This window comes from Gobius niger (genome assembly GCF_951799975.1).
Source record: "Gobius niger genome assembly, chromosome: 13".
NCBI classification, from domain to species: Eukaryota; Metazoa; Chordata; class Actinopteri; order Gobiiformes; family Gobiidae; genus Gobius; species Gobius niger.
This window is the reverse complement of record NC_136864.1, coordinates 26,948,365-26,963,897: the sequence shown is the minus strand read 5'-3', so window position 1 is coordinate 26,963,897 and position 15,533 is coordinate 26,948,365. Positions and strand designations below refer to the sequence as shown.

Below are 15,533 nucleotides of genomic sequence, written 5' to 3'. Positions count from 1 at the left end.
GTCGGAGTGTTTCCATAAAGGGATTTTACGATCATTTTTCGTTTGTTCGGAAATATCGCGGTTTCGGCAAATTTGTGACGTTTTTTCTTTCTTTTCTTTTTTTTTCTTCCTGAACTTTCCCCGTTTTTTTTTGTTTGTTTTTGTTTTGTTTTTCTACGACAGCTCACTTCTAGCCATGCAAGACGTCACGCACAGAGCTAACAGTGGGGTGCATCGTTTCAACCGTTAGCCGGGAGATAACTAGCCACTCGCGCAGAACCCTCCAAAAGCTACGTAGATCGACTTTTCCCCCGTCTCGCTTCGACTCGCTTATTGGCAGTTATGCAAGGAGTTGCTTTTCTTTTCTGGAATGGTTAGTTGTTTGCGGAGCGGGCTTGAAACTCGCCAGCTGTTTCTCCAAACCAGTGGCACTTTTTGTCAAGGACTTTCAATCAAAATTAAGGGAAAAAAAAGCCTTTGTCTTCCTTGCAAAATCCATCTCAACCCATCCTGGCGCCGATCGAAACCCCCTCACAAATTTGCCTCGAGCGATATTTCAACAAAAAAATCGAAATGGGGTTTTATGGAAACACAACTATAACGAATGAGGAGAAAGCGAGACGTTTCGATGGCTTGTTCGTAATGGCTATCGAATGAGGCTAAATGATAAAGATTGGGCAGTGCACGGTGTGGGTATGTGATGGGAAAATGGTGGAGAGATGGATGGATCGAATGAATGGATCAGGTGCAAAGCCTGTGTCTTGTTCGTTGGGATCTTGAAGGAGGTCAGCGGAAGGAAAGAAAGGTCATAAAAGTCATCAAAGCAACATCGCGAAGAGCTTTTCCCAAATGGCGGCGAAGCCCGTTAAGAAGCGCATCCCCTCGCCAGAATGCTGCCTTTGTGACGTGATGTGACTCTCCCTTTCGTATTTCTTAGCTTTGTAGCAACATTGGCAGCCTCTGCTTTGCATCCCCGCGGGCCCGGGACGAGCCGCGTTACTCCATCACCTTGACCTTGAAGTTGATGCGGCCCAGGTACTTGTCTCGCTCGTCGTTGTTGCGCAGGTCGCTGCCCTCTACCCGGCACTCCAGCGAGTGCTCCTTGTTCAGGTCCTCTTTGCCGAGCAGCAGCTTCACGGCCACCAGGGGCTGCACGTAGTTCTCCTGTGGGAGGCACGCGGGACAGCGGTCAGCGGGACGGGCACGCAATGTCAGCGGGAAAAACAAAAGGCCATGCGGACATTATGGGGCACCTGCTCGAGTCAGGAAATCAAAGAGAGAGCTGAAACATCCACAGATATTGATTAATAGCGGATCAAACCAACTGGGTGATCTTGACTTAAAGGAACAGGACACCGTTTTTCCATACTGAGATATGTTCTTCCCTGAGCTTAGACGAGTTGATGCGTACCTGTCTGGTCTGTGTGCGTGCCCTCAGTCACGCAAAACAACCAAAGATGTTGTCAGCATTTGGCTTCTTCCAATGTATTCCTATGGCTCCAAACGGGCACGCACAAAGAGCAGACAGGTACTCGTCTAAGCTCAGGTAAGAACATATCTCAGTGTGGAAAAAGCGAGATTAAACCGTAAACCTTGCACTGCGGTGTGTGTGAGGGGCTTATGGATAGATCGCTTGAATGACCAACAAGTGAAGCTACTGGATACTTTCGTTCCAGCAGTTTTAATAATAATAATAATAATAATAATGCATCGGTTTTATATAGCGCTTTTCTGGAGACTCAAAGACGCTTTACATTGCACTATTCATTCACTCCATACTTGGTGGTGGTAAGCTACTATTGTAGTCACAGCTGCCCTGAGGTAGACTGACGGAAGCGAGGCAACCAGTCTGCGCCATCGGCCCCTCCGACCACCAGCAACCACTCACTCACTCACTCAGTCACTACATTCGCTAGGCTTCCTGGTGTTACCAAACGGTCTCCCATCCAAGTACCGACCAGGCCCTTCCCTGCTTAGCTTCCAAGGTCTGACGGGATTGGGCATAGCAAAGGCGGCATGATCTATATTGCAACCAACAAAGAGTAAGATAAAGTCGTGTTATACCTAATTATCAAACCCCGACAAAAAGCGCAATACCTGTGCTCTATCATATGTAACTGCCTACTGTTGTGTTGTCATCTTTTAACCTCTTACTACCCGCCAAAACCAAATCCATTCTCTCCTCGATGCCATTGTATTTCCCTTGTGTGTTTTTGTCACTTTTTTATTACTTTTTGCTGCTCTTCTGTCACTTTTTTGCTGGATTTGTGTCATTTTTTTTGCTGGATTTTTGTCTTTTTTGCTGGATTTGTGTAATTTTTTCTGCTGGATTTTTGTCATTTTTTTTGCTGGATTTTTGTCTTTTTCTGCTGGATTTGTGTAATTTTTTCTGCTGGATTATTGTCATTTTTTTTGCTGGATTATTGTCATTTTTTCTGCTGGATTTTTGTCTTTTTTCTGATGGATTATTGTCATTTCTTTGCTGGATTTTTGTCAATTTTTTAGCTGGATTTTTTTTTTTTTGCTGGATTATTGTCATTTTTTTGCTGGATTATTGTCATTATTTTGCTGGATTTTTGTCTTTTTTCTGATGGATTATTGTCATTATTTTGCTGGATTTTTGTCTTTTTTCTGCTGGATTATTGTCATTTCTTTGCTGGATTATTGTCATTTTTTCTGCTGGATATTTGTCATTTTTCTGCTGGATTTTAGTCTGTTTTTGCTGGATTTTTGTCATTTTTTTGCTGGATTTTTGTTATTTTTTTGCTGGATTTTAGTCTTTTTTTTTTGCTGGATTTTTGTCACTTTTTTGTTGAGTTTTTGTTTTGGTCACTTTTTGGCTTTTTTTTGTTGCATTTACATCCTCATTTTCTTCTCTCTTTTTTTGCCTCTGTTTTGAAAAAGCTTTCAGATTTGGAGAATTTGGAGAAAACATGTTCCGGTGGGGGTTAAGAGCTTAAAGCGATGCATAACTGAGGCTTGGATGCCACAGCACTGATATTGTACGCTTTATAATGTAAAATAATGTGTCTGTAAGGATGAGACAGGTCCGGATTTCGCCAGCGCCTCCCTCTGCAGGCAGCAGTGGGAATGACATGGTGAGCAACTCCACGATGCTGCGAGGACCATTAATAAAGGGTTTGCTCATGTGCAGGTGCTAAAGGGCATCAGCTGCAGAGCTCTTGGCACATCATTTACTCACAGGTATTCTGTTATTTTACAACTCAGATTTGGTGCCCTAACGCTGTAACACAAGCAGGTTCAAACAGGCATTTATTACCACAATACTTACATGAGCCTTCTTGCCGTAGTAGGGGAAGTACTTCTTATCGATACGGCCCTCATGGGGGAAGTACTGCAGGGTCACTGGGTAGTCTTTCTGCAGAGCACAGGTGAGTACAGTTAGTTCCAGCTGTCAGTGCCTTTGCCTGTTCACACACGGAGCAGCTCGGCAAATGGTATTATGATAGAGAGAGGGGGCAGGAAAACCATTAGGAGCACAGTGAGAGGCGACTGTAAATGCCACACCGACTGAAGGCGACTGTGCTCAGGAGAATGGCAGCTCGAACGGCACCTATTCAAATGCTTTGAAATGTCACTCGGCTCCACAGACCAGGCAGGGTCGCACAAACACACCGCAGACAGACAGGAGAGGAAGAGCTACAATGTTTTAATCGGATGACTTTTTGATACGCCACGTCCAATTTATCTCTCAGGGATGGACAGCAGCAAGACGGCCATGATTATAGCTTTGCAGATCTGAGGCGTTAGTGGTTGTTGCTCACTGCTGGCCGATTACCACATAGTGATATCTCGACGACCCATTGATGGAGGGCAGCTCAGAATTATGTGGTAGTTTAATCTGTGTAAAAGTGTTGATTTTTATTAAAGTCGATCCACACGAAACACAAACTGGTCAGTAAAAACAAGCTGAAATGGAAACTTGTCTTTAGCTCAAACTTTTTATAAAATGGTGGCATTACTCATCGCCGCCCTCCACGCTCTAAAGCACCTTGGTTCTGAGATGTGGAGTTGGTGGACAGGTGATGAATAACTCCACACTGAGACTTTACTCAGACTTTACTCCCCAGGAAGCAGCGGCGGACTGGGACTGAAAAACAGCCCTGGACTCTGACCAGCCTGGCCCAAATTAGCGGAATTGTGACACTTCCACAAATACATATTTTAACCTCTTACCCCCCGCCTTAACATTAACGAGTGCATTTTCCCCAGGTCGACTTTTTATTATTATTTTTCTGACTGGCATCATCAGCAAAAAGAACGGGAAAGGTGGTTGTAGAAACAGAAGCAAAATCATTAATATGATAATAAATAATAATGGTCCCAAAATTGAACCTTGTGGTACACCATACTCCACGGAATTCCTTGTAACGCCTCATTTGAAAGCTAAGACCTACAAAAGTGACGGAAACTTTTCGTCACGTCGCCACATTTTTTAAAATTATGTTTTCTATCATTTTTTGTTGTGTTTTTTTGTCCGTGTTTTTCTCATGTTTTCATCCTCGTTTTCTCGCTATTTTGATGCTTTTCTTTTTAGCTTTTAGATTTGGGTAAAGCTCGGTTGAGGCGGGACTGGTGGCCCTCGAGCCAGTGGCCCTTCTGTGCTCTTCCAGAATGGACATATGGCTGGTCCGCCCCTGCCAGGAAGGAAGTAAAGTTTGAGGTGTGGGATTTTTGTTGGGGGGGGGATTGACAGCAAAGAAAACTCCAGATGGAACTTCCACATGCGGAACATGTCGAACGAAAAGAGTCCGCGCCAGAGCTGGCACAGGTCGACCCATCTGAGAGGCGACCGCCTGCGCCGTTTGTAAAGCTCCAGACAGGCAAACTTAGCGCGACATAGCATGCTGAGTTAAGGCGAGACACGGCAGGTGGTCGAAGTGGAGATTTGTATCTATTTTCAGGGCTGGTTTTCTCTGAATGAGAGAAGGCCCCACTCGGGCAGCAGGTGAGCCCTTATAGAAGCTCCCACAGACTCCAAACTTTCCCGTCTGGGACCTAACAATATTTTGAAGGCTTTTTCAGAGGGATTTTTTAATATCTAATTCCTAGCCTGATTTATTCAACTTTGAAACCACAAAAACAGGCGGAATTTGAGTTTTTACAGATTTTTTCCACTGATGATTAGTTTATTGAAAAACTAAACAAAATATCCAAAATCCCCTCTGAAAAAATCTTAGTTCCTCATATGTCAATAAAATAAAACTGGCTCAATTCATTATTTTGATTTCATTGCCCAAAATATAGGCAGTTTTGGCCATTTTAATGCTCAAAATGCCTTATTTTTATGTGAAAAGATTAAATGACAGAAAAAGTGCAATACATTTTTTCCTCATATTTATACCTGTAATGTTGAGCAAAAGTTTCAAATTGATATCTCTACATTTATGTTTTTTTTCCTATTCACCTGCAGTGTCTCGCCTTAAACGTGCTCTCATATAGCGCTGCCTTATAAAACCAGCAGGGAATTGGCCTCGATCATGGCCGTGAAAAGAATGGCTGGTTTTAATTCTATACATTTGTTTTATCAGGTCTCACTCAATATGACATTTATAGCGGACAATGAGGAATATTTCATTACACAATTTCCATCATTTCTGTAATTTCTGCGAGTTTCGATGTCACTTTTAAACCATAGACAAATATCGTGTTAATATTGTTAATCGCAATTATTTTAGTGAGGGGTGTGTTGGGGGGGGGTTGAAGGCGGTGCATCTAGCGATACAATGTGGGGATGCAGCGGTTTCGGGCCGGCAAATATAGTGGCTTTTAGAGTTGGCACAGGACTTGAAGATACAGAGCCGTGGGAAGATATTTTAGTTAGGGGGCGCTGAGGGACAAAATGTACCCCCAAAATACTTTTTCTGTGCATAAATCCTATTTATTAACCTCTTAACTCCCGCCTGAACCGAGAGCATTTCTGCAATCCTGTAGGCCAGTGTGACGTCTCATTTGAAAGACCTACAAAACTAAATTGATCTTTTTCCTCTCATTTTTGTCAAATGCTCGTGACTTTTTTGTCACTTTTTCTTCAAATTATTTGCATTTTTTTTGTGTCAAATTCGAATCACTTTTTCGTCCTTTTTTCCCCGCAATTTTTCGTCAAATTTTTCTCACTTTTTTGTCAAATTTTTGCCATTTTTTGTAAATTTTTTGTCACTTTTTCATCGCATTTTTTTTGTCAAATTCTTATCACTTTTTCGTCCTTTCTTTTCTGCAGTTTTTCGTCAAATTTCTCTCACTTTTTTGACAATTTTTTTGTCCATTTTTGTCATTTTTTGTACATTTTTTGTCACCTTTTTCACATTTTCATCCTTGTTTTCGCCTCAGTTTTGTCTATTTTCACACCTTTTTTCCAGAAGCTTTTGGACTGGGGGTAAAGCTGGAGAAAATGTGCTCGGTTCAGGTGGGAGTTAAGGGGTTATTATTGCCTGTGGTTCCCAAACTATCCGCCAGGGGGTGCTGCAGCGCCCTCAGCACCCTGGGTTCCCACGGCCTTGTGAAGATATCCTGAGAAAGATCGAGGTTGTGGGCTTCATTTGATCGAGTGCATTGCATGAATGGGATATGCAACTCTGTACTAACTGTATTCATTTCAACATTTCTTTACAAATTTGCCGCTTAAAACTGCGATTAATACTCACCGCATGCACGACCTCATCAAACTAGTGGCTAGAAAAAAAACATGAAAACCTGTCACATGCACTTAAACCCACACATATAACGCACATCCTTTCATCCGCTTACCCTAAAACCGTCGGTGACAGCATGCAGAAAGAAAACCGAAAGAAAACACACACAAAACATGGGGTGTAAATGTCAGATAAATGTAAAATAAAAACATGAACAAGAAATCATAATGTGACATGGTTCCAGAGACGTCGACACATAAAGTGGAACGAGTGGGAGGCTGAGTTTTACCTTCAGTGTGCAGTTGATGTAGGGTTCACCGCGAGGCATCAGTCCGATAATCTGCAACGACAATTAGCAAAGGCACCGGGTGAGAAAATGTCAGGGAAACAGTTTGGGTTCGAAGCTGAAGGGCACGTTAAATCAGGAAGAGCTTTTTTTTTGTTCCTACTGTTCAGCCAATCACAGCCTGACCAGAAAACAGGTTTCGTTCTGCTAATTGTAAGACTTTGGATCTTAGTTAGGATTTTGAATAATTGGACCTCATGTAAGTCTTTTTACACAACTGCAATTAAAAAAATGCTATGCTTGGGTGAGACATTAGTCTGAGCAGTAACTGAGCAGTAACTGAGCAGTAACTGAGCAGTAACTCCTAAAGGTTATTGACGGAAGTGAGCGGGGGAAGTCTTTAGGAGTTACTGCGCGGACGTTTTGCTCCTCGTATCATTACGCCTCACAATATAGTCCCCCTTTTTATTTGCTTATAAAATCGACAAGTTACATTTCTGTGTAAATATACTTTGCATGAAAACACTTCACGTAACTTTATTTAAATAGGGAACACGTGGAAGAGCTTGGTAGCTTCTATCGTGAGCTTTTTTGGAGCTATGTGACATGTGGGAGAGGCTGCGTATGTGCTCCGTTTGCCTGGCAGAGCGCACGGACAAAGACCAGACGGGGATATATTAACTCGGCTAAAGTGAGGTAAGAGCATATCTCAGTATGTAAAAACGGTGGCCTATTCCTTTAAAGCCACACCGCGTAGAATTTTACCCAATAAATAAAATTTGAAATACAAGCATTTATTTTATGGCAGACATTTTCATCATTGAAAAATACCTCATTGATGTAAAAAAAAACATTTATGAGGCTCACCCCTCCTGAGATATGACTGTAAACGTTACTGGGAGTGGGTACGTTTCCAGCTCGTTTCCATGGAGATGTGACGAAAGGCAGTAGAATTTGAGATTCTACTGCTCATCCAAATCCATTCTTTTATTCTTATTCTTGTAGCATTTTCTGTGTTGAGCTGGTCATTAGGAGCATGTTTTGTTTTGCCGGCAACAGTATAGTTCAAAATGTTACGTAGTGTGCCTTTAACCTAAACCCCTTGGGGTTGCAAGATGTTTTCAAAACAATGTTTTCAAAATGAATAGCAATGAATTTTATGCATTTTTGATTGAAAGTAGTATATTTTTGTGAAATCAAACATTAAAGCTGAGGTACCTGACTTTTTGTTGTTTTTGTTGTGGTGTAAATGCCTTTTTGCCGCCACACAGTGTGTTGTAAACACAGCAAAAACAAACCTTGTTGCATTGTTTTCACCAAACTTTTTATTGAGCGATGGAAGATAAAAGTAGATCTAAATTAGTGCAGTTTATTTTGGGGGTGGTCCCCCATGCTTCAGTTTGCCACCGCTCAAAGCTGAACACGGGTGTGAAATGTAATTAATGTGCATGAACTATTCGGATGTGCAGGAGGGATTGTGAGAGCTGGAAACTAATTTGGGCCAAAACTAAAAATGTCACAGTGTGAACTGGAAAAATCTGTTTCCCCCACTTTAATAAACCAGATTTTAAATGTTGTGCACCTGAATTTATTATATATGCTATTTATATTTTATTGTGGAGGATCCCGAGTAGTTGGTCTGGTAAATTTGGGGGTTGCAGCCCGAAAGGTTTGGGACAGATACTGATGTTGGTACCTTTTAACGGTGCAGCCCTACTCTTCACCAGTAACTACCCGTCCCTCATTCCCAGACTCCATTCAGACACTGGTGAGGTCAAGTATGAAGTGTTTACACCAACAGCACACAGGGCTATGTCATTTTAGCCCACCTCAAAACATACGCCCATTTAAAAAGAAGAATGAGTGGAATTAATTGGTTAAAGTATGAGTGGATTAGTTGCTGAATAGGTCCACTTCCTTGATTTTGTCCAACGTTGACACACTGCCCCCTGCTGGTAGGTGTTATCCCATGCCCTATGTCGCCTCAGTTCATTTGACAGAGCTCACTAATAAGTGTGAAAACATCCCGTACAGCAGCTTAAAGACTTGAGCTTTGAGTGTCCTTACCCTGTTCAATTTGAGCAGGATGCAGGGCTGGCCGTCAGAGTAGCCGAAGTTGGTGTCGGACAGTCCGGAGCAGGCACTGAGGAAGCCCCTCTTGAAGCTGCAGACCTTCTTCTCCTCGGCGTCGTCCTGCACGAAGTACTCTCCCGTGGGACAGTTCATGTTCTGCTCCTGAATAGTGTCGTTGTAGCCTGACAGAGAGAGAGGAGCAAGGAAGGAGCCCTTTTAAGTACAGCAATAGCAAGAATGGTTGTGGGCTGGGACTACAGTTAACCTATTTAACCAGCATACATAAGACATAGATAGAGTATTACAATATGCTGCACTAGAATTTGCCGCATTTTCATGAATGCCTGTTTGGTTTATGCTGTGGTAAGGCTGTGTGCACATATTTGATAAATGGGGCTGTGTGAGCTGTGCTGGGGACTGCTACATACTGCAAGGGCGGAACTGCTGATTCCTCTACTTCATCATAATACTGCGCTCTGCCCAGTAGGAACTGCCTTTTGTGGTTTTCTCCAGTATAAGCAGAAAGAGTTATTCCCAAGTCAAGACCTTAAAGGAACAGTAACTTTAAAAAAATGTCTCTCACTATAGAAGTGACAGATAACAGCGTGCGGTCCAGTAAAACCATTTTCACATTCATTTAAAAAACATCAAAAATGTTTGTCGAGGTCTCAACTACAGGGCTTTCTTGGCACTGCAGGCTCTGAATATAATGTGCCCGTATAAAAAAAACTTTCAAATGGGAAGAGGGTCCATTGAGTGGACGCAACTAGGATAATAGCAAGAAAAAAATCCTACTGAAATGGGCTTGACTTGGACGCGGACTGAGCTTCTGTTTTGATTGTGATTGTAGCTTTATGGTTAAAAAAATGGTTTAATTTGTCATATATTAGAATTACCTTTCCACAGGTCGTATTTGTATCTTTGCTGGGTCATCAAGTCTTCACCAACTAACAGTTGACTTTTCACAAAACCCCGCCCCAAAATGGTCATTGCCCAATCACACCGAGATAGGACTGATTTACTGTTTGTCTTGTTGCTTGCCAAGAGTTTCATGAGCTGTCGTTGCTGGACGTTGTCACATTGAAGCTGTTTCTGCCGCTGGAATATCTGGCATATTAACTTTTTAGGTGCTACAGGAAGCGTTGAGTTGCTTTCAGCAGAGCAGAAATTTCCTCCACAGCCGGGGCCAAGGGCTTATCCATGGCACGAGCCGCTGTCCGAGCAGACTGCTCTCCCTCGCGGGCGGCAGTCTACTTGGACCGTGGCCCATGGCGGCAAAGCCTGTCACACCCCCGCGGTAAGAGAGCGATATCCTTGACCCGCTTCCCGCACATGTCATGTTAAATCTGGGACAACCCCAGACTGAAGTGACACTTGGGTGTAGGGCACAGATGGGTTAAGTTTGAGTAGTCACATGTCACAAGAATGAGGAAGTTGTACCTTTCAGATTTAAAATCGTTTTTTTCTTTAAATCATGTTTTAACGTTGTTCCTCGTCAAAGACAGTATTTCACAACATTCATGCAGTTTTGAACAATCCTCGTACAAGGCTGATGAATTGAGCTGTTTCTTCTTCTACGGTGTCAGCGCCTCGTTCTGTACTTCCTGTGTACAGTTGTGTCATTGTTCAAACACAAAAACTGTCCTCCACGCTTTTAAAGCCCATAATCCAACATGATCAAGTGTGAGCCATTCTGTGCATGAAGTGTTCATCACGCTCTGCTGCAGCTGCTCACATGCCATACGTCAAACCTTAAAATCATTTTTTGGGGAAAATTATTCCTGTATCTGCCAGCAGGAGGAGCCCCAGTGAAGATTTTCACCAGCTCTTTCCAATAATTGAAAGCACCAGGAGGAGATTTGCCATGATAGCGCGCCCTCTGCTGGTACAAGAGGATCCACAACGGTATTATTAGTTAACATATTTCATGTTTTACAACTATATTGTTGGGTTAGGGTTGTTTGGGAACAAACATAACAAGCAATTCGTATGCTGTCCGAAGTTATGTTATCTTTATCAATCAACAAAAGCATCTAGTTACACTTTCCAAATGTGTTCACAAGGAATATATTTTGTGTTTGTTTTTATGAAAAAGATTAAATAACTCAGTGACTGACTCCTTATAGGGACTATACAGAGTTTAAAAATGTTCAAATTATGTACTTTCCTCCCCCTACATGTTCCAGCCATGTCCTGATGTGTAGAATGAGCCCAGACCTGTTCACCACAACTGCCTCTAAAATCCTGCACTGTCACTCAAAAAGTTGTTACTTCGGATTAGAAGTGCCGTCATGCACAAGCTTAATATAGAAGGTGCAGTTACCCGTATGACCTGGGGTGGCAGTAGTGAGTATAAAATGGCGAACTTGCATCCAGCCCCTTTAAAGATGCCATGTCCTTGGAAGCACAAGTCTGGTTCATCCTTGGGTGCAATTTCAAGACGCCAGGTTCATTGGTTCAAACAATTATATGCAAGTATAAAAAAGATGGAAATGTCCAGCCATCATACAGATCCGAAAGAAGGCGGGTTCTGTGTCCCAGAGATGAGCATGAAATGCAAAAGACCTGGTGAAGATGTTCAACCTGGTAAGAGTTTGTCATTATCCAGAGTGAAACAAGTCCTGAACCGACACGGGCTGAGAGGGAACAATGCCAGGAAGTACCTCTTACTCCAATAGAAACATCAAAAAGCCAGATTGAAGTTTGCAAATGCACTAAAGGATAAAAAGTTTACATTTTGGAGACGTATCCTGTGGTCTGACGAAAGGTTTAGCCATAATGACCATCGTCACGTTTGGAGGAAAAATGAGAACTTCATCCCAAATAATGGGGGGGGGCAGCATCATGCTGTGGGGTTGTTTTGCTGCAGGAGGGACTGGTGCGCATCACAAAATAGATGACATAATGAAGAAAGAACAGTATGTGGAAATATTGGTGCAACATCTCAAGACATCAGCCAGGAAGTTAAAGCTTAGGCGCAGACAGGTCTTCTCAATGGACAATGACCCAAAGCAAACCGACAAACTGAATCCAAGGTGACTTAAGGAAAACAAAGTCAATGTCTCGAAGTGGCCATCACAAAGTCCTGATCTCAATCCAGTTGAAAATGTATGGGTAGAGCTGAAAAGGCAACTCCTTCCAACCACTGTGAGAAGCCTGTGGAAGGATATCCAAAACGTTTGACCCAAAATATACAGTTTAAAGGCAATTCTACCAAATATTAATGAAATGCATGTAAACTTTTGGTTTTGTAGGAAGCAATATAACACTGAAATGTGAACTGTTTGGATTTGCCATTAGTGAACATGGAAATGATGTTATGGTGAGCGAGGAGTGGGGCTGTTAAGAGCACTCACGCAGCAGGAAGTTCTCCAGTTGTGCGACGTAGCCGTTGTAGTCCTTGGGCACGGACTTGCTGTAGATGATCTCCATGCTGTGCGGGCGGATCATCATGCCTGTCGCGAAAAAGGGAAGAGTCCGGTCAACAACGTGCGGCTACTCTGAAACACGATACAACTCTAAACGCTGCGGGTTTCACTCGGGATTCAGGAACACACCCGTGCGGAAACAGGTCGATACAAAAAGGGCAGCGCCGGTGGAGGGAGGTTAATAATGAATGCTTAAGAGCTCGGGAAAAAACAAAACATTTGTACATACTTCCTAAACACAACATGCTCATAGCGATATTGTCATCTATTTCATAACATATTGTACGCCTTTAAACTCTGCCGCTTTAGAGCATCTTTTTTTCTTAAGGCCATAATATCTCCTCAAATCTGCCTTTACTGAATATAAAAGAAGTGTCTTGCCAAAGGACATGACAGTGTAGTTTGGTCGGAGCTGGGATTGAACTGCCAACTTCTGGTTAGGGTCACTCTAGGACAGTGTTAATTTCGTCGACTAAAATATTTAGTCTTAGTTTTAGTCAAAGTGATATTTTTGTCGACTAAAATTGGACTAAGACTAAATTAAAAGTTTTTCATGAGACTAAAACTATGACTAAAATGTCCAGATATTTTAGTCGACTAAAATAAGACTAAATAAAAATGAAAGGGAGAGACTAAAATCATCCAAACTTCTATTGACCGTCTGAAAGAGCCTCAGATCATGTAAATTCTCTGCCAAAGGATCAGCTCTGAGCTTTGTTCACGTGGAGCAGCTCCATAAAGCAGAAGAGCTATATTAAATATGATTATAATACATATTATAAAAGCAAAGCCGACTAAATTAGTCTTAAATTTAGTCGACTAAATTGACATGCAATTTTAGTCGACTAAAAGTAGACTAAAATTGAAAAGATTTTTTTGACTAAATCTCGACTAAAATTAAATTACATTTTAGTCAAAAGACTAAAACTAAATTAAAATATGTTGTCAAGATTAACACTGCTCTAGGACCTAAAATATCTTAATACTCAATTGTAAAGTTTCTCGTTTCAAACAAATCCAAACTCTGCGGGCCACAATCAAATCAAAGACTGTACTTCATGATTTACTTTGTGTTAACATTACTTTTGTTGTGTCTGTGGACATGGCAGTGCTGACCTCAACCTTTGAAGAAGCTTTTGACCATACACTGCAAAACATCTGAGAATCTAGTGCTTTTTGTTGTCGCTGACAGCCGGTCGGGTGCAGTGTCACAGTATGTTGGTTTATTTTCCCAGTATGAGTCCCATGGGAGCGTAACAGAAACATGGCCCTCCATTAAAGATGATGTTAATGACCAAAATTAGAATCCATTATATTTATGTGGATGAACTTCACCTTCCTCCCGTCACATTACCACCTTATGATTGCCTGATCTGGCCTGATCTGGTCTGGTGTGGGAAGCTAAGCAGGTTATGCCTGGGTCGTGTGAGGACTGTGTGAGAATACAGGGCAGCCTGAGCGATTGAATGGCTGGTGGTATGGAGACAATTCTGTCTGTCCGCAAAGATGCTGTGGCTCCATCACAGAGTGTGACGTAAATTGATAATTATCCCTTATGAAGTGCTTTGGGCAACGTGTGCCGTGTGAAAAGAGCCATACAAATAAACCACATTTTACTTTTTACTGTCTGTCAAATATGATATTTTGGGGAATACAAACCTTTCACATTTTAACCAGCTTTATGCTCTTAAATGCTCTGCTTAGGTGGACAGTAACAATGTAAATTTACGAACATAGTACTGTACTTAAAGTGATAGTTTGTACGTTTGGAAGGTAAGGTAATCAAATTCCTCCCCTCTAACCTGGAAGCCCTTTTTAGTTTGCAAAATAAGGAGAGCAGGAACAGAATTCACAGGAATTCTGGTTCACAGGAAAAGCTTGTCTCATTGGTCGACGCAGGAGGATGCTATACGCTGATTAGTCGCCGAGATCCAGGAAGGAGGGACTTAACAAAAAAAAAATATATTATTACTTACTTTACATCAAAATGCAAAACCAGGCAGTCGATTTTACACATTTTATAAAATCACTTTAAGTAAGGATTTGTTCTGGAGGAGTTTTGCAGAGAACTTCTACTCCACTACACTCTATTCCTACACATTTCTATAAAGGTTTCAAAGTAAAATGTGAATTTAAATAATAATAATATATGAATAACAATCTATGAACAGTAGGAGGCGCTGTGCAGACGTACTGTCACAATGCTACTGACAAACAACAAGGAAGAAGGTTTGTCCCCGTCGTGTTGCCGTACAGAGGATGAATTCACGGGCCATTTTTGTGTTTTAGAAGCTGCAAAGTTATTTGAACACTTAATACTTAAATGGATTTGTCCTTTTTTACTTTGAAACCTTTCACTTCAGTAATAATTCAACTGGTTATGTTATTTCCCACTCACCCGGGAAGGGCACGCGGTCCCTGTATTTGGGCACGTAGTCGTCCAGGGTCAGCAGCAGCACCCACATGGTCAGCGCGAACATCCCGGCCAGGAAGCAGTAGAACACCAGGTAGAAGAGCAGGATGAGGGCTGCGTGAAGGAAGACAGGGCAGCGTGAGAGGAGCCGGGGTCGGGCCTCATGTATAATTAACGCTACAGTCCGAGCACGCGGGGATTCAGCGAGTGGCCCTCCGGAGAGCCCGCCTGTCACCGAGCTGCCACACCGGATCAAAAGCGCGGCTCCCGAAGCTGAGTAAGCCCGACAAAGGTTATCCCGACGCTGTGCTGGGACCGTGCTGTGATTGACGCTTCTGTTAGAGCTAGACATTAGGTTTCTTTACACTTGTTCAGCTTTTCAAACTTCCAAATAGTACACGTTTGGACTCCTTAAGGCGAGACACTGAATAGGGGAAAAATCCTTTAGAGATGTCAATTCACAACTATAAGTTTCCTATGAAATCTATGAAATCACGGATCGTCCTTGAGATGTCCACCCGCGGTAAATTCAATGGACTGGACTTGATTTGGAGAGACATACACCTCTCTATAAGGCCCCATGGCTGACAGATGCATGTCAAAGGAACTGTCTGTAGACCTCTGAGACAGGCTTGTATGGAGGCAGGGATCTGGAGAAGGTACAAAAGAATTGTTGCAGCGTTGAAGGTCCCGAAGAACAC

At 42.3% G+C, this 15,533-nt stretch overlaps 1 protein-coding gene across 1 annotated transcript; it reads right to left on the bottom strand.

Moving 5' to 3' along the window:
• Nucleotides 1-369: 369 nt before the first annotated feature.
• Nucleotides 370-15,199, bottom strand: atp1b3a (ATPase Na+/K+ transporting subunit beta 3a). Its single transcript, XM_079569194.1, has 6 exons — nt 14,818-15,199; nt 12,348-12,446; nt 8,986-9,173; nt 6,922-6,972; nt 3,272-3,358; nt 370-1,143 (listed from the first exon to the last, which is right to left on the bottom strand). The coding sequence occupies exons 1-6, from the start codon at nt 15,182-15,184 to the stop codon at nt 976-978; spliced, it is 960 nt and encodes a 319-aa protein (XP_079425320.1). The 5' UTR covers nt 15,185-15,199; the 3' UTR covers nt 370-975.
• Between the last annotated feature and the right edge of the window lie 334 nt (nt 15,200-15,533).

Coding starts and splice junctions, on each gene's coding strand:
- atp1b3a (XM_079569194.1), bottom strand. CDS start 15,184: ATGTCTAGCTCTAACAGAAGCGTCAATCACAGCACGGTCCCAGCACAG. Junction 6,973..8,985: donor TCCTGCTCAAATTGAACAGG/GTAAGGACACTC, acceptor TTGTCGTTGCAG/ATTATCGGACTGATGCCTCG. Junction 3,359..6,921: donor ACATCAACTGCACACTGAAG/GTAAAACTCAGC, acceptor TGTGCTCTGCAG/AAAGACTACCCAGTGACCCT.